This window comes from Ambystoma mexicanum, chromosome 12 (genome assembly GCF_040938575.1).
Source record: "Ambystoma mexicanum isolate Mex_15411 chromosome 12, UKY_AmexF1_1, whole genome shotgun sequence".
In the NCBI taxonomy this organism is placed as follows: domain Eukaryota; kingdom Metazoa; phylum Chordata; class Amphibia; order Caudata; family Ambystomatidae; genus Ambystoma; species Ambystoma mexicanum.
This window is the reverse complement of record NC_090936.1, coordinates 464653452-464677338: the sequence shown is the minus strand read 5'-3', so window position 1 is coordinate 464677338 and position 23887 is coordinate 464653452. Positions and strand designations below refer to the sequence as shown.

General features: G+C 48.4%; 1 protein-coding gene across 1 annotated transcript in view; it reads right to left on the bottom strand.

Moving 5' to 3' along the window:
* Nucleotides 1-23887, bottom strand: part of LOC138513668 (protein mono-ADP-ribosyltransferase PARP12-like) — a 294555-nt gene that overhangs the window by 172649 nt on the left and 98019 nt on the right. The window contains exon 3 of the mRNA XM_069628728.1: nucleotides 16012-16279. Coding sequence (XP_069484829.1) covers nucleotides 16012-16279 — 268 coding nt within the window. The remainder of the gene's footprint in view (nucleotides 1-16011; nucleotides 16280-23887) is intronic.

The window sequence follows — 23887 nt, the reverse complement described above, 5'->3', positions numbered from 1 at the left end:
AGTAGATCTAGGATGGGCTTCCAGCGCCTCCCGCCCCCATCTTCTTTCTACCAAAAAGTATCTGGAATAGACTCCGGAGCCCTGGAGATGTTGGGGAACTAGCTCTATCGCCCCTTTTTCGCAGAATGGCCCATACCTCTTCTGCTCCCATCAAACTTGGGCGAAAGCGTCCAGCACCCGTCTGTCAGTGGTGGTCTTTCTTCACTCACTGACGAACCTTGTCAGCTGGCCTCCAACCGGGGTGCACGAGTGGGGGCTCGATGTGCCGGCCGTTTCAGGCTTGCTTCGGCGCTGGCGTCCTGCCCTTCGAGCGACACTGTCCTCCGTTACTGTAGGTCTATGAATATTCTCTGTATGCTTCCTGGGTTGTGGATCTGGAAGGCTGTCGGGACGATGTTGAGAAATCTTTGAAGGACCTGCTCGACTTTCCCCTGGAGGAGCGAAAAGAAGAGCGGTACTGCTGGAGAGTGCCATCTCTGTATCCGCTTTAATGGCCTGGAGGGAGTCGTCAACGACATTCCCAAACAGGTTCTCTCCGTCGACGGGCAGGTCCAACAGCTTTGCCTGGACCGCATGACGGAAATTTGTGGCTTTCATCCAACCTTGGCGATGAAGGCAGAGACTGTTCCCCATTTGACAGAACCCAATTTCAGCGACGTCCAAGGCCACTGTGATGGTGTGGTCAGGCGCAGCGTCCACTTCCTGGAAGACGGCGATTGCCTCCATTTTATTATCATCTGAGAGGAACCCCGGAATCGGCCCCAGCTTGTACCACAACTCCCTGTCATACCTGGACAGGATCGTTAGTGCGTTGGCAGCCTTAGAGGAAGGAGCAAACGAGAATACTGCACCTGTTCGAGCTAGTAGCCGATTTCCACTATGAGGTCCCGCTGGTAACATGTTAGGCCCTGTTGGCCTCAATAGGTGCGGTGATGGGGCGCAGCCGGTTACCCAGTTGGGTTTAGGCTGGTCTCATCCCTAAGAGTTAAAAAGGAGGGGGGTGGGGGAGAGGGAGTAGGGGGGAAGGATCCATGATCCTATCCTCCCAAGAAAGCAGAATTAGCGAAACATTGACATCTATAGAGAAGGCAGTCATACGCTACCATGATAAGGCAAACTGGGACTTTCAGGAAAGGCTCAACTCACAGCCACTCACAGCAGTATCCACTATGGAACCCCATGGGGTCAGATAATATAAGTGAAATCTGAATTCTCACACGGAACGTCCAGGGGCCTCAACTTCCAGAGGAAACGTAGATCCGTAGAATGCAGGCTTAACACACTGGCAGAGGACATAGTAATTGTTCAAGAGACACACCTGCTGTTAGCAGACGAGAGGCGCATCAGATTTAAAAGATTTAAGAAGTCTTACTTCGCCACCTCGGGGGAGAAGAAGAGGGTGGTAGCTACATTGTTTAGCGAGAAAGTCCCACTAACAAAAACCACGGTAAAAAGAGACCCCGAGGGCAGATATCTTCTAGTAAAAGGGTACCTCCTGGAACAACCGATCACCGTAGCCGCAGTATACGGCCCTAATAGCACACAGGACAAATTCCTACTTGATTTAATCCCGATCCTACTATCATTCTCAGAGGTTTACCTCCTCATAGGAGGGGACTTTAATATGGTCCCAGATCCACTGAAGGACAAGACACTACCGCCTCTAATGCAGACTTTGCCCGAGCGCTATGTTTAGTCAAACACATTAGGGAGATGGAGACTGTAGACACATGGAGGCTAGCAAACATGGGGTCCAGTGATTACATCTTTTACTTCAACGCACACAAAGGCTTTGAGGATTTACCGAATACTGGTCACGAGCACCTTATTCCCCTGTCTTGGGAGAATAGAGATCCATACACGGATGATATCCGAACATGCCCCAGTATCAGCAGACCTAAATGGGTCCACTCTCCTCCCCTCGCCCTACCCCCCCACCCCTCCCTCCCGAGATACTGGAAGCTACAGGATGCCATCCTGCTAGACAAAACTATCAAGAGGGAACTGGGAGAGAAACTTTCCAACCAATTCAGGGAAAAAACAACAGTAGATGTCACCATCGAGACAGTTTTTTGTTTGTTTGTTTGTTTATTTATTTATTTATTTGGTATTGCGTGCCAAACCCTTGGGTAGCCGGGCACAGTATTACAAGAAGTCTTATAGCTTGGTTACAGTGCAAACAGTGCATACGGTAAGTACAACAGGTGCATAGGTACAGATAATACAGAGCGTGACCTTGGAAGGCCAAGGAGACAGACATATGGGATACATTACTCAACGTAATCGTATTTCTGATGCTTGTATCTGCTTAGATTCACATGCTGTGCATAGGCCGACATCTAGTGGAAGCTGCGGAGAATTACAGTTTGTTTTTCGAAACTCGAAAATGGGCGTCGACACAGGGCGTGCCAGTAATACTATCCCTAGTGTGACGTCCACTGTACCCAAGATCCCTCACGCGTCTAGGATCCTCAGATTGTATTTTTTCTGACATGAGGTTGCATGAGGAGTAGCATGAGTACAGATAATCCAAGCAGATAGACAGAAAGGTAAGACTACAAGCAATCATGCGCCTTCTCTCGGAGGGGAGGAAGGGTGGGTCGCATGTGAATCTAAGCAGATACAAGCATCAGAAATACGATTACGGTGAGTAATGTATCCCTTCTGAGGCTTGTGGAATCTGCTTAGATCACATGCTGTGCATAGATTAGCGAGCAGTACCAGAAGAAGGAGGTGGAATGTGAGAAGGGTCATGAGCAAATAAATGCCTTAGAACCGCTTGTCCCACTTGTGTATCTGTCTTGGAATGGGTGTCAATGCAGTAATGCTGAGTAAAAGTGTGAATAGAGCTCCAAGTAGCCGCTTTGCAAATGTTGTCGAGGAGAACATTTGCAATGAAAGCCAGAGTGGCCCCAATGCCTCTAGTAGAGTGGGCCCTTGGCGTAAAAGTCAGATTCTTTTCAGAGAGTGAGTAACACACCTGGATACAGTTAATAATCCACTTCGAGATGGCACCTTTAGAGACACGATCCCCCTCTCTGCCTGTAGCTACGGCGACAAACAGTTGATCTGTTTTCCTTAGCGGTCTTGTTTTATTTACATAGCAGAGGACCGCCCTACGCACATCTAGGGTGTGTAGTTTCACCTCAGCCGAGCTTTGCGGGTTCTGGAAGAAAGCCAGAAGCTCGATGGACTGGTTTACATGGAATTTTGATATAAATTTAGGTGAGAACTTAGGGTGTGTTCGTAAAACCAGTTTGTCTTTATGGATAGAAAAGAAGGGAGAAAAGAAGGGATCCTGCACTGACAGAGCCTGAATTTCACTGACCCTTCTTATAGAAGTAATAACTACTAAGAAGGCCGTTTTATAAGTCAGGTGTTTGAGACTGCTTTTATGCATGGGTTCGAAAGGGGGGCCCATGAGCTTGGCTAGCACCACATTAAGGTCCCACCCTGTCGGTGGGTTTGAAATAGGAGGGTGAAGTCTCTTTACTCCTTCCATGAAGGCTTTTAACTACTGGTACTTTCCACCACGACACCTTGCTATGGGAAGTGGTGTAAGCCGAGAGAGCTGCCAGGTGTACTTTCAGTGAGTTAAAAACCAATTCTGCATCTAGCAGGTGGAGCATGTATGTAACAATAGTGGAAGGAGTGCAATCAACTGGGTTGATTTGTCTACTTTGGCACCAGATAACGAACCTCTTCCACTTGTCAAAGTAACAGTGCCTTGTGATTGGCTTCCTAGATTCCTTTAGGATGTCCATACACCTCTGTGGCAGTTTGAGGTGTCCAAACTCTATGACCTCAGGAGCCATGCTGCCAGGTTCATTGAGTTGGGTTGCTGGTGCACTGTTTGACCTTGGGCCTGGGACATTAGGTTGTACCAGCCTGGAAGTTTGATGGGCTCGCACACCGCCATCCTGCGTAGGTGTGGGAACCACGGTTGTCTTGCCCACATGGGAGCAACTAGGACGAGCGTCATCGATTCCCTGTTCATCTTGTTCACCACTTTCCTGATGAGGAGTTGGTGGAAAAGCGTACGCAAACATCCCTGACCAGTTCATCCACAGGGCGTGCCCCTGGGAGTCTGGTTGGGGGAACCTGGATGCAAATCCTGGGCATTGTTTGTTTTCGCTTGTGGCGAATAAGTCTATAGTGGGGAAACCCCACTGAGAGAAGAGATCTTCTACGACCTCTCTGTGAAGAACCCATTCGTGTTCCTCTGGGAGGGAGTCTCTGCTCAGAGCATCCGCTAGGGAATTGAGCTCCCCTGGAACATGTTGTGATGACAGGAAGATGTTCCGTCTGAGTGCCCATATCCAGATTTTCTGGGCCTGCTTGGACAGATTTGGCGAGCGAGTCCCTCCTTGCTTGTTCAGGTAGAACATGGCTGTAGTGCTGTCCGTCCGGATTTGCACTGACAGGTTTAGTAGATGGGGCTCGAACGCCTGAAGCGCTCTGAATACTGCCAGAAGCTCTAGCAGGTTGATGTGGTTCTTGGCCACTGAGTGAGACCAGAGACCCTGAGCTGTGTGGTGGAGATGGTAAGCTCCCCACCCCGTCAGACATGCATCTGTAGTGACTACTGCCTGTACTTCGGGATCGTAAAAGGGTTTCCCCTTTGCGAGATTCTCTCTTGTCCACCAGTGAAGGCTTTGTACCAGTGTTGGCGAAACGACCACTAGATCGTCCCACTGACCACTTGCCTGAGACCACTGTTTCGCCAACCATTCCTGCATGGGACGCATGCGCAGGCGCGCGTGGGGAACCAGGTAAATGCATGACGCCATCATGCCCAGTAAACGCATTGCTTTGCGTACCGTTATTTGTTGACCGGACTGATAATGCGGAATTTGCAGAAGTATATTCCGAATTCTTTCTTCTGAAGGAAAGGTCAACCCCTTCTGGGTATCCAGGATTGCTCCTAGGAATTGTTTTGAGGTGCTTGGCACCAGGCTTGACTTCTTCTTGTTGATTGAGAAGCCTAATTCGTGGAGGAGGTCGATAGTCCTTTGAATATTTGTCCTGCAAATTCCTGGGGTTTCCCCCGTTATGAGCCAGTCGTCCAGATAAGGGTACACTGGGATTGCCTCCCTGCGTAGGTGTGCAGCTGCCACCGCCAGTACCTTGGTGAATACCCTTGGTGCTGAAGCTATCCCGAAGGGCAGTACCTTGAATTGGTAGTGGCGACCGTCCACCTTGAAGCGCAAGTACTTTCTGTGCGCTGGGAACATGGAAATATGAAAATAAGCATCTTTCATATCCAAGGTTGCCATGTAATCCCCCTTTTTTAGGAGGGGGATTACCTCTTGTAGCGTGGTCATACGAAATTTTTGGGGCTTGACATACTTGTTGGCAGGCCTTAAGTCCAATACTGGGCGAATTGTCAAGTCTTTCTTTGGCACAAGGAAGTAAGTTGAATAAATACCCTTGTTTACCTGGTGTCCCGGGACGAGTTCTATCGCGTCCTTTTGTAGAAGAATGGCGATCTCCTCGAGGAGAATCTTCTGATGTTCTAAGGAGTGTACTCTTTGTCGTGGAGGATGGTCCCGGGGACGCTGCAGTAGCTCTAAACAATATCCCGTGGATACCGTTGACAGCACCCATCTGTCTGATGTGATCCCTTCCCAAGCCTGGGTGAAGTTTGAAATGCGTCCCCCTACTGGGGTTGCGTGAGAAGGGACCCTGAACTGAGCGTCACTGCTTTGGTGGAGGCGTGCCGCCTCCCTTGCTGGGGCTGCCTCTGCCTTTACCACTACCTCTCCTATTACCTCTGCCGTAACCCTGGGTAGACTGTTGGTTGTTGTTCCACTGTGTACCCTGGCCCTGGGAATAGTTAGACCCTCTCTGGGAATGTTGGCCGCGTGGGCGACGAAAATTACTATTCCCTCTCTGGTTAGGGGGTTTATTGGTTAATTGGCCAAGGGATTTGAGTGTCTTGTATTCGTCCTTGGCATTTTTCAGTGCGTCCTCGACCGCCTTACCAAACAACAGATCGTCCTCCACCGGTTTGTCTAACAATGATGCCTGAGTTTCTGCCTTAAAACCAGACTGCCGTAACCACGCATGTCTCTTGATAACAGTACCTTCTGCTATCAATCTGCCTGCGTTATCCGCGGCGTCGAAGGTTGCTTTCAAAATGCAACCAGACACGGCTCTACCCTCTGCGGAAATCTGAGCTAATTGGCCCTTTAACGGTTCAGGAGCAGAGGCTATGAGAGCCGCGACTTCTTCCCACTGATGGCAGTTGTAGCTGGCCAACAGGGTGGTGGAGTTAGCAATCCGTGCTTGATAGGCGGACGTTGAGGCTACCTTCCTGCCGAAACCGTATAGTTTTTTGTTCTCCTTGTCGGGAGGAGCTTCTGACGAAGACAAGGGTGTTCCAGCCCTCTTACAAGTGTTGGTAACAACTAGGGAGTCTGGCTTCAGATGCCCTCTTATATAGAGAGGGTCAGACTGATCTGCCCTGAAAAGTTTCTCCACCCTGGGATTGACTGCTCTGGTGAGGTTTGGGTTCACCAGGGACGGATCTATTCTCCGCTGAATGGATTTAAGGATAGGGATGGTCTGGGCAACCAGCCTCCTTTCTCCAATTAACTCTTCTGCGAAGTCCCTTTCCTCCTGTACACCGTGGGTGTCAATGTGGAAATGTTCCGCTGCGCGAGCGAGAACCTCATTTAGGAGGGGCTGATTATCGACCGGGGTGTCGGTAACCGGGGCTTCGTCCTCTACCGGGGAATCTACTCTGTATGTTTCCGGGTTATCCTCTTCTTCCTGTTCCTCATCATCCCCATAGTAGCCCGTCCCGGTTTGCTCTTCTATCATACCAAATTCTTGGTCTCCACAAAGGGAAGCCTCTTGTTGATACCGCGAGTATGGTGTTGCGTAAGGTTGTACCTCTAAGGGTTCAGACCTCATCGGGGTTTCAAACCGGGCCTTCTTACTCGGGGGGATAGGATCAGTAGAGCCTGAGGGTGTGGCCCCTTGTGGATCATACGAGAGGAAATGTTTGGCAGATTTTTATGATAAAAATCTGCCAAAGACGACATTTTTGACATGACCCTATCTATGTCTTCACTGGACCATTTTTTGGAACTGGGAATGGCTCTCTCAGCAAGTCTATGGGATTTATCTTGAGTAGCTTTGCTGGTTGTGGACCTATCAGCAGACCTGGGCTTGTCTGTCTGTTTAGGGGGGGTGGAGTGTTTCACAGGTGTGGAAGAATGTACAGGTAGTTTCTTCTGCTGTTTTCCCCCCCTCCCCGTGCGTTGAAAAATGTTTTCCCTGTCCCTTGGTGGCTCTGGAGTTTTTCGACGCCTGGCGTCGAGGATCGGGAGAGGTGTCCCTGTCCTTCGAGTGTGGGGCCTCGCTGGCTTTAATTGCGGGCTCTGCCTCCTGGAGCGCGGCCTGGGGGTGGAAGTCGTCTTCGTCTTCCGACGATCGAACTTCTGTTAGCCTAGGGAGCGACGCACTCTTGGCAAGAGTGGATGATTGCCTGGAGTCATGCGGCGATCTTGATCGAGAGCGCCCAGAGGACACCGAATCGGACCGTTCTGTCTGTGCCTCTTTCCGAGAACTCGACGTCGTCGAGTCTCGGTTGGACTTAGTGTGTTTAGTGTGTGTAGTATGTGAAGCGCTTGCGTCGCCGGGGGTCTTCCCCATAGCCGCCCTGCCGGACGACCTTCCGAGGTCGGGGACCTGCGCTCGGCTGTCTTTTGACGCTGTAATGCCCTCGCCGTCCGAAAGTACGGCGTCGCTGCCATCGCTGAAGGTGCCCTCCGCTGCCATGGCCGACTGCCTGGCGTGGTGGGCCCAACGCTTCGTCGAACGGTCCTTAAGTGTCTTAGGTTTAAACCTACTACACGCTCTGCAGTTCGCTTCGGGGTGGTCCCTCGGCAAGCAGAGATTGCACGTGGCGTGCCTGTCGACCCAAGGGTATTTGCGGTTGCACTTGGGGCAGAATTGAAAAGGGGTACCCTGCATACGCACCTTGAGGCAGCGGACTGTTGAGTGTAGGAAATGTATAAGGTGTGCCTATATACCAAGAGTGTAGAGTATGTACCACCCCCCACTCTCCCTACTTGCAGGGCCGAGGTCAGCAGCCTACCAGGCCCGGGCCGAGGCCAGCGGCCTTCCGAGGCCCAAATCCGTTGTGCAGCAGCCGACGGTCGATTTCTTCTCCAGCCGGCGTCGAGTGTCGAAGTTCGACGTTGGGGTGGGGAAGGATGTCAATATATTAATAATTTTAAATTTTAGCAAAAGTATGGCTAAGGCCAGGGGACTCCGCAAGATGCTTCCGACCAGTATGGCGGAAAAAAACAATCTGAGGATCCTAGACGCGTGAGGGATCTTGGGTACAGTGGACGTCACACTAGGGATAGTATTACTGGCACGCCCTGTGTCGACGCCCATTTTCGAGTTTCGAAAAACAAACTGTAATACTCCGCAGCTTCCACTAGATGTCGGCCTATGCACAGCTTGTGATCTAAGCAGATTCCACAAGCCTCAGAAATAATAATATATACATGCTTGCCAATGGTACAGTATGCATCAGCAGGTACAAGGGTCAAGAGAGCGCCGGTGGTAGTAGGAGTAGGGTGCATTAGGTTATGTGTCATTGGTGCGCAGCCATTTGAGTATCTTGTGTCTAAATTTAGGGTAAGGTTGTTGTAGTCTATGGTCAAGTGGTAGCTTATTCCAGCATTGTGCAGCTTTAACAGGGAAGCTGGTTCCACCCGCAGTTTATCGTTTGAACCTTGGTGTCTCCAGCATGAATGTATTAGCAGATCACGTAGGGCAGGTAGTGGTTTTCCTGGTGATTTTTTCCGCTAAGTAGGGGGGTGCTAGGTTGTTCAAGCATTTGGAGGTAAGAGAAGCTGTTTTGAGGAAGACTCTATTCGTAATTTTCAACCAGTTGACCTCTTTTCTGAATTTGGTAATTTGCTCTCTATAGGGGACGTCCAGCGCTGTTCTCAGTGCGTTGTTTCCAATCTTTGAATTTTGTCTGCGATATATTTGTTAACTCCTGATTATAGGGCATTACAGTAATCTAATCTCGACATAATAAGAGCATTGGCTAAGGTGATGAGGATGGCACTAGAGAGGTACGGTCTAGCTGCTTGGATTAGTTTGCAAGTATAAGTTGTAGAAGAGGCAAGGGAGTTGACTTGCTTTTTGAGATTGAGAGAGGAGTCCAAATAGAATCCTAAAGTTTTAACCACAGGCATCACCTTGATAGGGTTGTTATCAATGTTGAAGGATGTGTAGTTTGGGCTTAATTTTTTGATGTTAGCTTCAGAACCTAGTATTAGTATCTCCATTTTATCGTCATTCAGGCAGAGGCCATGTGATGCCATCCATGCCTGAATGATGGTGTGAATCTTGTTCACCAAAGCTGAGTTGGCCACAAAGTTGCCCGAAAGGGGTATGAGGATCTGGGTGTCATCTGCATAGTTAGTGTAGGCGATACCCAGTCTATGCAACTTGTCAAACAGGGGCTTGGTGAAGATGTTGTACATGGTGGGGGAGACACAGGAGCCCTGTGGGACGCCGCAGGTTATTTTGATAGGGTCGGCGGAGGCTGAGGTGGAAAAGGCCTTCATAGTGCGGTTGGCTAAAAAAGATTGGACCCAGGCTATAGCCTCTTCGGTGAAGTTGGCGGCAGATCTAAGGTGGTTGCAAAGAACTGCGTGATCCACCAAGTCAAAGGCTGCCGACAAGTCCAGTAGGAGTAGTAGGGCTGTCTTCCCATTGTCCTTTAGTTCTTCAATTTGTGTCTTCAGGTCTAGCAGGGCTGTTTCCGTGCCATGAAGGGGACGGAAGCCAGATTGCTGTGAGCCTAGTAAGTGGTTAACTTCCTAGTAGTCCTGGATTTGTATGTAGGCAGCTCGATCCAAGATTTTAAGTAAGAATGGCACGGTGGTAATCGGTCTGTAGTTGGTGGGGATGGTGGGGTCCAGAATTTGTTTTTTGAGTCTTTGAGATTGGCAGGTACCCTGTTTGATTTAAATGAGGAGTTCATGAGCTTAGAGATAAAAGGGGCTAGGTCTCTGGCTGTGTCCTTTATTATTTGCGCTGGGCAAGTATCGCCCTTGCAGTTTGACGGTTTGAGGGAGAGTATTATTTTTTCAGTATCAATTAAGGAGATAGTCTTGAAGCTAAAGGGTGTAGCTTTCCTAGTTTCAGGGAGATGGGTGGATTGTAGATCAAATGGTGGTAGTGAGGCTATTGGCAATTTTACATTGGAGGGAGGAGATTTTGCTTGATAAAGCATTTTGTATGTTAGTACACCATACCTTGTCCTTGGGGGCATTGTCTACCGGTCGGATAGGGGTTTCCAGTTCAGGGAGGATAGCGAAGAGTTCTTTAGTATTGGAATTAGCTTTTGCAATTCTATCGTTGAACATATTCTTTTTAGTTTTGGTTATTTCTTTTTTGTACAGTTTGGCTAGTTCAGTTAGATTATTTTTATTATTTTCAGTTGGGGAGTGGTGCCAAATGGATTGGAGCTTTCTTTTTTGTAGTCTTAGAGCTTTAAATTGGGGGGTAAACCAGCCATTCAGGTGTGCTACCTGTCTGGCTTTGCACCGTTTGACAGGGGCGATCATGTCCATTTCCTTGGTCATAGCATTATTGAAGGTATTCACTAGTAGGTCCAGATTGGTGTTACTTTCCAGACCAGAGATGTCTGGTAGGAGGAGCGGTATACGTTTTTCAGTAGTAATATCCTTCTTGCTTCTGGTAGGAAGAGGGGGTACCATATTGTTAGACTTGGGGGTGAGGAGATCTAGTTTGACTGAGAAGGTTATTAGGTGATGATCTGTCCATGGTTGTGGGACAATATCGGTAATATCCATGTTGCAGTTTAGTTCAGATACCCAGTCAAGGGTCCTTCCTTTAATGTGAGTGGGAGAGACGACTTTTTGATCGTTTAGCAGGGATGTTTGTTATTTGTATAATTATAGCCAAGATTGAAGTCTCCCAAAGGTAATGTTTGAGAGTGGTTTTTTGTGTTGTTGGCAATGAGACTAGGTAGGTCGTCTTCAAAAGGTGCCTAGTCGCCCGGGGGGCCTGTATATCAAGTGGATAGTTAGTGTGCGGTTATTGGAGAGAGGCAGTTTGGCTGTCAGTATTTCACAGGAGGAGTAGGAAGTGGACGTGGCAAGTCTAATAGGAAGGGTCGTTTTGAAGATGACGGCTAGGCCACCACCTCTAGCATTAGGTCAGTCTGGGATGCCATGAAACCGGTAGTGGGGGGGAGGGCACTTATCAGTGCGAGCGCTGAACAAAATCAGGTCTCTAAACTCCAAGCAGCAAAACTAGAAAAGAAAGTCACGGCACTGGAGCAGGAGCTAAAAAAAAACACTGAACTAGGAAAACTGAAAGAACTGAAAAAAGCCAAAATAGCCCTAAAAATGCACTGGGCTGACCGGACAGCTGAATCCTTAGCATACACAAAGCAGTTCTACTACAGCAAAAGCAATAAAGCGAACCGCATACTGGCATATAAACTGCAGAAGTTACATAAGAGGAACAACATACCACGTATCATGTGAGAGAATGGCAAAGCCCGATACACTGACAAAGAAGATTGAAGCCTTGGTATCCCACCATAGTGGGATCATTTTGGGCCCGCCAACCCCACCCCAACACCAGACCCAATACCTACGCTCCATCAGAACCTCCGCCATAAAGCTCCAATTAGAAGCCCTAGAAGCCCCTATTTCAGCAGAGGAAATAGTAGAAGCTAATAAATCCATGAAAAGCACTGCCCCAGGCCCGGACGGGCTCACAGCAAAACTTACAAACTCTACACACACGTATTGGCCCCACAACTCATGCCCCTGTTTAACTCATTTTTATCAACTGAAAGGGTTACCAAATCAATGTCAGAATCACTAACAATACTAGTTCATAAACCAGGGAAAGACCCAGAGCAAACAGCCTCTTATAGACCAATAACGTTTATGAACAACGATGGGAAAATATTCTCCTAGGTACTGGCATCCAGACTGAAAATACACCTCCCAGACATCATAGCCGCGATGATACAGGTTTCATACCGGGTAGGGGGAACACATGACAACATTAGATGGACCATCGACCTGATTAAAAGCGCCGACAGAATGAGGGAGGAACTACTGGTTATCTCGCTGGATGCCCACGAGACATTCGACCTGGTGGACTAGGGGTATATCAGAAACAAACTCACACATTTGGGATTCGGTCCTAGTTTTGTGAACAATGGCCAACTACCAAAACGCTACTACTCAACTTAGAGCGAATGGTCTCAGATCGGAAAAGATACCTATCACCAGAGGAACGCGGCAGGGCTGTCCGCCATCTCCCCTGGTGTTCGCTTTATCTATGGAGCCTTTCGCGGATAAGATCCGACAAAACCCAGGGATACAGGGACTCACAGTGGGGGTGGGGTTGGTTGGCGTATGTATAAAGCTACACTGTACGCAGATGACGTACTCTTAACCATAACGCAATCGGGCACATCTCTGGATCCCCTTTGGGAGGAGATAGATATATTCGGGAAGGCCTCGGGGTTCAAGGTTAATTACGACAAATTGTCAGCGTTAGCAGTTAACCTGACAAAGAAACAGAGGGAGGACCTTAGTCCCTTGCTCCCGGTCCCATGGGCAGACACTGCGTTTGGTTATCTGGGGGTCCAGATCCCCAGAAACCCAGCACAACTCTAACAAAGTAACTTCCCACAGCTGTTTAGTGATTTCCAGAACGACCTGGAGCACTGGAAAAACAAGAGATTTCCTGGCTTGGTAGGATAGCGGCTGTAAAAATGAACCCGATACCCAGATTGATTTATCAATGCGCAGCACTCCCGATACACATCCCAGAGAACAAACTGAATTCCCTGCAGAGAAACATACTAAAATGTATCTGGGGGTAGGGGGGGGTGCTGGACCAGATTAAATCAATCAAGGGTCTAACAATCCCTTGGGATCCAGGGATAGTACTGTTGGGAGACACCGGTGATGGGGAATTTCCACGTACAGGACAAATGGCGCGCCTACGCACCCAGCTCCTAATGGCCGCTAAGATCGCATTGGCCTGGCTCTGGAAGAACCCAGAGGGACCCTCAATCCCAATTTGGTGGTCAAAATGTTGGGACATTGTAGTAGCTGAAAAGGTCACAGCGATCTGCGCAGGGAATTTGAACGCCTTTCAAAACACCTGGGCCCCATTCATGGACTACTCAAAAATACCCAGGAATCGGCCGAAGGCCCCCGCTCACCCGTTGGCTGCAATGAGAACTGAAAAGGAGGGGTGGAACACGCCTCACCCATGGCCTTATTAGGTAAAGGACAATAGTACACCCCAGGACTGAACCTCAGAGTGAACCTCCTTGAATATACTAGTGCTATGCATCTTATGTTGACAATATGCTAATCTGATGTCTTTGTCAATCTATTTGAAATGTCTAATAAAATGTTTGGTTGAAAAAAAAAACACCTTTCCAATGGCGTCCATCCTTTTCCCCTTGCTGTCCTGAGGGACCGAAGACGACGAGGACGGGTTGGCCGACCGTTTCCTCACGGCCGCCGATACCACCGAATCCAGTGATGGCTGCGACCTCAGGCACTTGGGTGCAGAGTAGGGCACCCTATATTTCTCCTCCAGCCTATCCCGTTTGGCTGGAGCCTATGCAAGGGTTCTTCATGAGGTCCAGGCCCTCATCCCAAATATCGTCCATAAAAGGCACTGCCATTATGGTCTTCCTGTTGGCCTTGCGACACTGGTGCAAGAAGCCCTCCTTTTTGGTTTCCTGGGGCACCAGCTGGAATAGCTTGGAGGCTCTGGAGATCAAAGAGTGGAACCATCCCACCTCACACAGTGGGGACACCCTATGGGGAGCATCCAAATGTGGGGATTCACCATCCGCTGCGACAATATCCTCGTCATCATCCGTCGTCGTGGCCGTACCCGTATCCATCCCCGTACCCGTGTCTGCTGGGGGGAGAATGGAGCCGATGTGGTGGCAGAGGTTAAAATGGGGGCATCGGATGACGTTTCCTCTTCTTCGTTGGAGGCTGATCAGTGACATGGGGGACCACAGGTACCGGAGCCAGAGGCATCCTTGTCTGGATCCCTGGCACCAGGGTGTGTAGAGTCGACAGAATATCCAAGGAAATGCCCCTTGGCTGAGATAGAACATGAAAACTAGGCCCTGCACCGTCATCGCAAACTCCTGGTTTTTGTCGTCCGTAGACAAGACCTCCATGGTTTGGGCCACAGCCTGAGAGGGCTGTTTCGGCATACCTCCCCCCCCCCCTTTTGTGCCACTCCCCCTCCCCCAGAGGGTCTTGAACCAGGGCTTGAGCCGATTTCCTTCCTTCTGGCGTGCCTGCAGACTTTGCCAAAGTCACTGCAGCGGTGTTGCGCCTTGGGGGTGGGGACACCTTCTGAGCCGTGTGGGCTACCCTTGCAGGATCAGCGCCCTTAGCTGCCATGGCAGTACCAACCATCAACGCCTATGCCTGCTGGGCTTTTCGGCCTTTTTCTCCTATGTCCGCGGCTCCTCAGATTTCTCATGTAGTTTAGCCGGGCAGATAACTTCCTCTTCGAAGAGGAGCTTGATTGCCGGCTGGCAATGGAGACGGAAGGTGATGTTGATCGTGCCCTATCCACCTTGGGACCCGCTTCTGCGGCGAACCCGGTGGACTCAGACTTGCAGCTCTTGGCCTTATCTTGGGCCCCCACGGATGAAGCACCCTCAAAGGACAAGTAAAACCGCTCCTCGGACCGGCCAGTCCTGCGTGAAGCATGACCCTGCTTGGAGCACGGGTCAGAGGCCTTGGCATTAAGCCACGCCGCCTTCTTGGAGAAAATCGAGGCATATCTCGCACTCTCTCCTTGTGGTCCAGGCTTGCAGGTGCTTGTCCTCCACAAACACATTCCGTAGCCCGCATTTGGTGCATGGCCTGAAGAGGGTCCTTCCCTCCTTCTCCTCCGTCATGGTCGGAGGGCGCGAAGTAGGCCAAGGGGCCTTCTAAAATCTTCGACTATCTTCGCCCTTGAGGGGTGCAGAACTTCACGAACAATGGGTCCCCACTGTCAGCTGTGCAAAGAGCACAAAGGGCCCCTTTGAAACAAAAATTGAACTTTTTCAGTCAAAAACACAAAAACACATACAAAAAGCCCAGAAAGCAAACTCGAGGACTCTCAAGCGTGCAGTAAAAATCTGAAGACAGCTGCCAGAGAAGGGGCTTAGGAAGAAAACTGTCATTGGATGGTGGCAGTATGAGCAGAAGACAGTAATTGGTTTAGAGGAGAAATACAGTTTTTAAGTGAAAGTGAAACTGTTTTTTCTTCTACCGAGGATTCCCAGCCTGACGACAAGGAATATTCATGAGCATGTGAATCCACGCCAGACCCAATGCTGGAGAACTAGGCAGCCACTACTGGTCACGTTACCATAATTGTACTAACTAGTGCTATCAGAAAGCCAATGCAAAGTTAAACCTAAACAAAGAAACTTGGTGAAGGGTTATAGCCTTCTGTGAATTCTGTCTGGTCAAGATTGGTAATCAGTTACTGGTAAACTGTGCCATGTTAAGGTCAGAGAAATGTAAATACTAGTTTGTATTAACAATATAGTCGTTATATATACCGGCCGAGCAAACTTCACAGCAAAACCACTCGAGCTTTTCTTCATTACACAATTCTTCTATTTTTTTTTTAATTTTTAGTTTCTGCTTGCATTTACCATTCATGGCTCATTATGGACTCATCAAATCCTTTAACATTTTGGCTTTGGACGCAAGCAACTCATTGGGCAAAATAAACTGTCTGGAGGCTAGAAGGACTTGCCATGCCAACGTCTCAGCCTCGGTTGCTCCTTCAGCAATCTTAATTTAGATTGCAACTGACCTACATGAAATTCAGCTATCCAGTAAAACTCTCCCACCATCCATCAACCATCTCACATCCCCCCAGCCCCCCACAATCTACAAGGTCAACCCCTTAGGAAGGTAACGGGACTACCTGTACTCTGGGAAGAATAACTGCTGTTCCTGATATCGAAGGAATTTCTGTAGACGGCAGGCATCTTGCGTATAAGGTCAGAACTCAGACCCCACTTTTCCATCTTATCAACAGTCTCCCCTTCCAACAGGTTGTGAGATCTCTTGCATGTGCTTCCAAACCGACAGTTGCCCTGAAGGAAATGTATGCAGATATGCAGCTTGGCACAGCTCTTCTTAAAGGTGCAGGATCCAAAGGGGCCATCACCTCTGTTGTAATGCACGCATGGCTAGAACAAAAGGGTGACAAAAAGAACAACCTGTAAAGCAGTAATAACTAGTGTGACTAGTCCTCCTTTTTCCAGACACACAGGAAGATGCTAAACCATGAGCATTCTGATGAGCAATGGTGCTGGAGGGAGCAGTGACAGAAACATAGGTATCATATAAGGCAGCCAATTTATATGTATATTTTCACCAAAGAGACATTTCAGCAGGGCTCTTACAAATTAAGATTGCGATTGCGAAACCTACCTCCTTGGAACAGAGTACCTACAAAATGCATATGTCGATATCGAAAGTTACCCTTGTGGCTACCCTAAGAACAAAATTTAAAACAGAGATCAGGTCAAGTTATGTTCCAGAACAACATGAAAACCCTCAGAAGGCATTGGGTCTCTCTCACAGTGTACATTCTAGGTTGCAAGTTATCACACCCAGTCCTATTGAGAGCTTGCTAGCCAGGAAAAGGCCCACAATATGCAACAAAAAAACCTGTTTATTGACTGTTAAAATAGAATTCAATTTTTGGGAGCTCTGTGGTCCCATTTTATGGGACCACTTAACTATATGCCACCCCCTTGGAGTTGCTAAATCGTTTGACTTATCTGTGCAGTCAGAGGGGCTTCTGCTGAACTCCACATGCCACTGCCGCCCATTTTCCCATATTGTCATATGGAAGCTGTAGTGAGGGTGGGCAATGACACTTGCGACAACTAAAGGTTGTGTTTAAACAAGCAGGATTTATTAATGTGGTTTTAAAGGTATGGGTTGGGACAAATGCCTAGAGGGACTCTCTACAAATAAAAAGGGACTTCTAAATAAGTGCCAGGAAAAGGACTAAGGTAAATTGAAACTTTCTTCAAGTGTTCACTACCGCCAGTAGCGTAGTTCCAAACCATAAAGTATAACCTAATCTGGTAAATCCTTGTCCCTCCACAATGTCCAAAGGATGTGGCCAACAGAAAGTTGAATTCCAAAAATTGATAAATCCTTAGCCTCTCGGCTAATCCCTAAACTAAAACATAACTGTTACAATTCCTATCCAACAAAATGATTCACAAATCCTATGCTACAAAGTTCATCCCAAGTCTCAAACACAAAAGAATGACGCTTCTCCTGGGTAGGCTCTTCAAGTGTGTGCATACAGTATGGGCCCGCTGTGCTTTCCAGCTTTCACTCTATTCTTTCAGACTTATCCCAGGACCCCTGCTCCTCAGGCTTCTCGTCATGCTCTGCCTTCACCTTCCAGCTTGGACTCTGAGCTTCTCCAGCTGAGTAGTTGGATTTAACTCCAATCCCTGGTACTCCACCAGACTGTTCTCTTCTAGACTGTTACAATTCACTCACATCTTACTACCAGACCTAAGAGCCCTCAGGTGTGGGTCTTGCCACAGTGTTTCTACAGATTCTGCACCTACTTTAGCAGGTCTCACTATGACTTGAGTTAAATCATTCAACTTGGTAGGTCTCTTCACAACCCAGAGTTCAGGATTTACTTTGTCAGGTCTTTCCACAACCTGGGTTTTGGCGCATGTCTCCTGGACCTGGTGCCCTTTTGGTACCCTTATCAGGCACTGAGTAGCCAACACCTCCTCCAGCAAAGCTACCAACTTCATCCAGGTAGCATTTTTCCTGCCCCTGTAGGAAGCGGTGATGAGCACATCCTCTCCCATCCTTGCTGTGGATTTTACTCCAGGAGGTGTCACCACCATTGATGGGCTTTTCCAGCCCCTTTTGTACTGCCTGTGTATTTGTTCACTATGTGTCCACTCTAATGATTAATCAGGCTTGCTAGAAGTTAGTTCCCTAGTTTGGGATTGGTTGGTGCAACAGATTTTTTTAATGCCTTTAATTGAGCCTCTCCATGGTTGCATGTTGCAAATATCATTTCACCTGTTAGATCTGCAATGTTATATACTGCCCAAAACATCACCGTCATCTTGGAAGTTCTCCTAGGCATGCCGGCGTCATTCCACGGTTGTGAGAGGGCAGATTTCAGGTGTCCGTTCCTTGACCACTTGAGTCGCCGTTTCCCGATTCTCTTGCATCGAACGGCAAGCAAGTTTCTGAGGTTGTGCGTTTTTTCCACAAGCTCCATGTATGTTCTGTTAAACATGGTGGGCCTCATCACGAGTTGGGCGGTATCCCAAATGGGATACCGCCCAAGTGTATTTACGTTAGTGCCCACCCGTCTGGCGGTATTACCACTAGATCACGGATTGGGCGGTAAACGTAATTCCCTATTCCCAATGGACCCAATGGGAAATGTTTGGCGCAATTAGCATGTGCTAATAGCGCTGCACTATTTGCGCCCGAAAATGGGTGTTAAGTCGGGGCATTTACCCCCAGCTTGAAGCTGGGGGTAAATGCTGCCAGGCTCACGATTGGGCGGACACTCAAATGCAGCGGTAATAGCGTTACAGCCACATTTAAGGGCTACCGCCCAACTTTTGATGAGGCCCTGTGTGTTTACAATTGGTATTCAGGGGTTCGAGTCATGGTGGGGCTTTTCCTCGACTTGGTAGGGGGTGACCAGCATGCAGATACCAAAACCTTTGTGTCTGCCTTTTGTGTGGTTGGAGGGATGGCTTAATCCAGCTCATGAGTGTATCGGTATATCTAGGAGAGACCCTGGCCATTCCTCGATTATTACTGGGATTTTGTAGCTTTACTTACCTGGTTTACTCAAGGATTTTGCAATGCTGTGCTGCTGAATGATTAGGACCAAGTGTGGCCATAATGGCTGGACCCAGTGTTCTATCCCTTAGCTACGGTTTCATCTTTTGGGTGGCCGACATCCTTCAGGGCTGTCCCTCATCCTCCTCTAGTTCACCTCATTGGATGGGGTGGATGTTCCAGGCTATGATTGTTTCTGGGACGTCTTCCTGTCATAAGGCCAAGCGCCCTCTCTGCCGCTCCATTTGAGCTGCAGCCCACCATGGGACACCTCTGCCTCCCCAGCATGGAGAAGCCATAGGAATATCCTGTGAGGCAGCAACTGCTAAAATGGCCGCCAAGAGGACTTCAAGAAACCACAGCTACACTGAAAGAAAAAGCCAGCAATCCAATTGGCCAAATAAGGAACAAATGACCAGGGCCCCTGCAAGCTGGATGGTGCAGCCGGCTGCTACCCAAGGCCGATTCATAAGGCTAAGTGTCCTCTCTGCCGCACAACGACAAGCAATGACACCAGCCCCGTTATCAGATGCAGTCTCCAACCAGGCACCTATGCTGCAGACCAAGGTAAGCGAGCATTGGGAACGTCCTCCAATGCCGCTGTATCCAACAATTTGTTGCATTTGATATTGCCTACCCCAGTATTTGAAAGTTCGTTGCCCCCGATACAAATTTCAGCACGCTCGCTGTATGTTTTGGAGCGCTCTCCCCCTCACGGTTCACCCGACCCCTGCCTCATAGTGTGGCCCAGTGCCGTTAATGTTGTGTCAAATCTCCTGCATTCAATACCTGCTTCACTCTCTCTCTCTCTCTCTCCAGACGTCACCCGCAAGGCTAGCCCACATTGCTAGTGCTGCCGCAAAGTTATGCGCTGAGCCAACTGATTACACAGCTGATCGGCATTTTGTGGCTAAACGCACCATGCGCTACACTTTTAGAACAGCTATCACCTTACAAGCACCCAACTGGCTGCTAGGGGTGTCACGGTATTGATTTTATGGCGGTATGATAACCTTCCTACCAAATGACGGTATATCAGTTATCATGGTATAGCAGGTGGAGTTAACTAATCTTAAATATTTTCTTAAAGGTCATAAATTATAAGCATTTTGAAACTTGTCTCTGCACATTTTTAGCTGATCCTCCAGGAATCTAAGGCGGCTGCAGATTTGGTCTTTCATGGCGCTCACTCGTTGATCGCCTTGAATGAAAGAGTGGCTAGTGGAAGTGTTAAAATGCACATTTTGAGCAATGAGCTTGCTGCTCAGTCACAGGTCAACGCTTTGAAAATTGGCCTCGACCTGAATTATTTTGGAACCACATGGCATGGGCATCATGACCACACGCTGCGATCAGTCATAAAAGTTTGTTTTGATAACGCTTTATCCCATTAAAGGGAGAAAAGTCACTCATGTGAGGTCTGAAAGCCCATGTCATTGTGTTTCTTTTGTCAAAATGTCATTGCCAACACACACCCACCGAAAGGTTGCATATTGATCAAATCACTATAGCTTGTTTACCATCTGCCTGGTGTATTATAAAGGTGTGATGTTGGAGTCACCACTGACCATGTAATCCTAACAGGACAGCGTTCAGTGGGCGCTGTTGATTTCTTTCTTGATTCTTGCAATACATGTTCATTTACCTTCTTAAAGATAGTGGCACAAAACATTTTAAAAAATGACAGTTAAAATACATATCGGCACAAATATGGCCTAGACCACCACATCACCACAGCCCCATCACCCCATCATTACCATTTTCCCCAGGTCTGTGCGCTTTAGGACCCTGGTCATGCGAAATTGAGATGGAGGAATGCTTTCATGGGTGGTGTCACAAATAGAGCATAGACCTGAGAAATATCTCACCCACATTGCTCTGGATACTTAAAAATGAATGCAGAATCTGTCCTGCCTGCTTGAGTCTAGTCCCATATGTAGAAGGCAGGTGAAGGATCAAGCAAAGCAACAACTCTAGTGCCAATGTGCAAATCTACATGGAGGACAGTGGGGGGGGAGGGGTTCAGTTTATATACTAGCACAAAGCACTAATAGGCCCAGTGTTCATACAGTCTACAGAGCTAACATTTTTTGTGGGCATGCATCAGAAGGGCATCCAGTTCATTCCCCCCTTTGAATTCTGTGATGTGTAGTTCCCCATCTTTCAAATTGGTGGGAAAACTACAAATCGGCTGATGTTTAACCCAAGTCTACTGATCACAGAGAAAGAGCGGTCACAGCATCAAAGCTGCATTTACTAATGTAGCCTCACTTTCCCTATGCTCTTGTCTGCAAAACGCCACACCCCACAGTGCAACAGAATGCGAAGCACTTGCTTACTGCAGCCTTTCCAAATCAGATTCAAAAGCTCACTTAATAGCTGCAGGCCCTAAAACGGTATACCGGTATGAACAACGTGACTGTTATAATAGTTCAATTAAGCTGTTCATGGTATCTATAACGGTATACTGTTATACCGTTACACCCCTACTGGCTGCCCAACAGCAGTTCACCTACCAGTTTCACACAGCAATTCGAACCCACAGGCACCAAGCATGCACGGCACCCACCCCACATACTGTACTGAGAAATTAGTGGCTCCACCTTATCCATACTACCTATGCCCAACCATTCCAATTGAGGAATTCCAGGTTAGCAGACCGCATCTACACTCGCACAACCAGGAGGCTTGCCGGTCAAACAGCACTTGAAGGGCCCCTTCAACCAGCATCAATGTATGCCTCTGCATAACAAGCCTATCACAACTATTGAGCACCCTCCAACCAGGATACCAATACTACATAAGGTAACTGCCAAGGTCCATCAGGAGACCCAACCTATCCTTACCCATATTAAGGGTGCAATGATTAATGAGAGATCGGTCCCTGCCATCCTCTGGACATCAATGACCTCATTACCCAGCTTGATCTAGACCTCCTAGCCATCACCAAATCATGGCTACATGCGGCCTCTGGCCCTGCCCTATCCCTAGCAATCCCTCCTGGGTTCACCATTCTGTGATCAGGCCAACAGGAAGCCAGAGGAGGCTGTGTCGCTTTGATCTACAAAGACTCCCTTAAAATCAGACAATGCCCCTCCAAAATGGATGGGAACTGTGATTTGCTATCCGCAAAACTCACCACCTCCCATACCAGCTCAGTACTACTTAATGTACTCTATAGGCCACCTGGTCCAACTGGTACGTTTGAGGAAGACCTCCTGCATTTACTGAACACCAACCTTAAGCCCACGTCCAAAATCATCCTCCTGTGGGACCTGAACTTTGGCCTCAACGACCCTAGAGACTATAACACCACCTCCCTAGCCAACTCATTCAGTGCCCTGGGATTGGCTCACTGTGTTAATGCCCCCACCCAGGTCAAAGGCCGCTCCCTCAACAGGCTTGTGGACTTTAACTGTAAGGTAGATATTAACGTTGTCTCCCCTTGCCCCTGGTCTGATCACTTTGCTGCCACCTTCACCATCCCACAGCCCCTGGACACCTCACATGCCAACACCCCCATGCCACCCACTTGGGCTTGCAGCTCTCACAAAATCAACAAAGAAAATATCAAACCATTGCTGTCAGATCTCCAATCAGACCACTTCCTCCACCTGGCCAACAACCCAATGGCTCTTGCTGACATTTATCTAAAGACACTGGCAACAGCGGTGGACATGGTCGCCGCACTAGCACCCCGTGAGGCCAAAGCGCTGTCCCACACCAACCCATGGTTCACTAGTGACCTACAAGACTTGAGAGCAAAGAAACGCCAGGCAGAAGCATCCTGGAAAAAATCTCAATCGGATACCCACAAGGCACTGTTCAAGAATACCGCTAGGACTTACAAACAAGCCATCACACAGGCCAAAGCTACATCCTACAATAGCAGAATTGCCAAAGCCAATTTAAACTCAAAAGAGCTTTTCACCATCATTCCGCCCACTTTTACTCCCCACACCCCTGTCCCCACAAATTAACTACATTCCACTTCCATGATGTCTTGTAAACGGAAGTGGGCGCCATACTTAAGAGCCTAAAGCCCTCTATATGTAAAGGTGACACTTGTCCTGCCCCCATCATCAAGGACTGCACTGAAGCTCTCATCCCATTTATCACCAGTGTAATCAATGTCTCCTTCTCATCAGGAACAGTTCCCGCTTCCCTGAAGGAAGCTTGGGTTCTCACATTGATAAAGAAACCTACGCTAGACCCAGCTATTGCCAGCTATTCCCAGCAATTACCGTCCCATCACAACTGTCCCTTTCATGCTAAAAATCCTAGATGGGGTCACCTACACCCAAATCCAGCCTTATCTTGAAATCAATCAGATCGCGGGACTGCACCAGTTAGGCTTCCGGCCAGGCCATGGAACAGAATCAACCCTGTTGGACCTAAAAAAACAACTTGACACGATCAGAGACCAAGACAGGCCTGCCCTCCCCCTCCTATTCGATCTCTCCACAGCCTTTGATTTGGTTGACGACAACATTCTTTGCCACCACCTTACATCAGTGGCCAACTTCTCACCTGAAGCCACGTCCTCAGTAGAATCCTACCTGGCTGGCAGAGTTTTCTCTGACGTTGCCTGTGCCCCTCCTTCCCCAATCCCATGTGGAGTGCCCCGTGGTCCTGTGTATCCCCCACCCAATACAACATATTCACCAAACCCCCTCTTTGATGTACTGGACTCAATCGGCATCTCTTACACAAACTATGCTAATGTTACACAAATTCTTCTACCTCTCACCGGCAACTACCCTGAAGACACTCGCACCTTAAACACAATCTACCCATCTTATCCAAGCATGGATTGCAGCAAATGGCCTCGGTCTAAATGACAAAAAGACACAAATCGTCATGGTTGGGCCTCAGTAATCAAACATCTCTGCCCCCAATATGCCCACTTCAGTGTTGACTGACTTTGGATACTTGTCTCT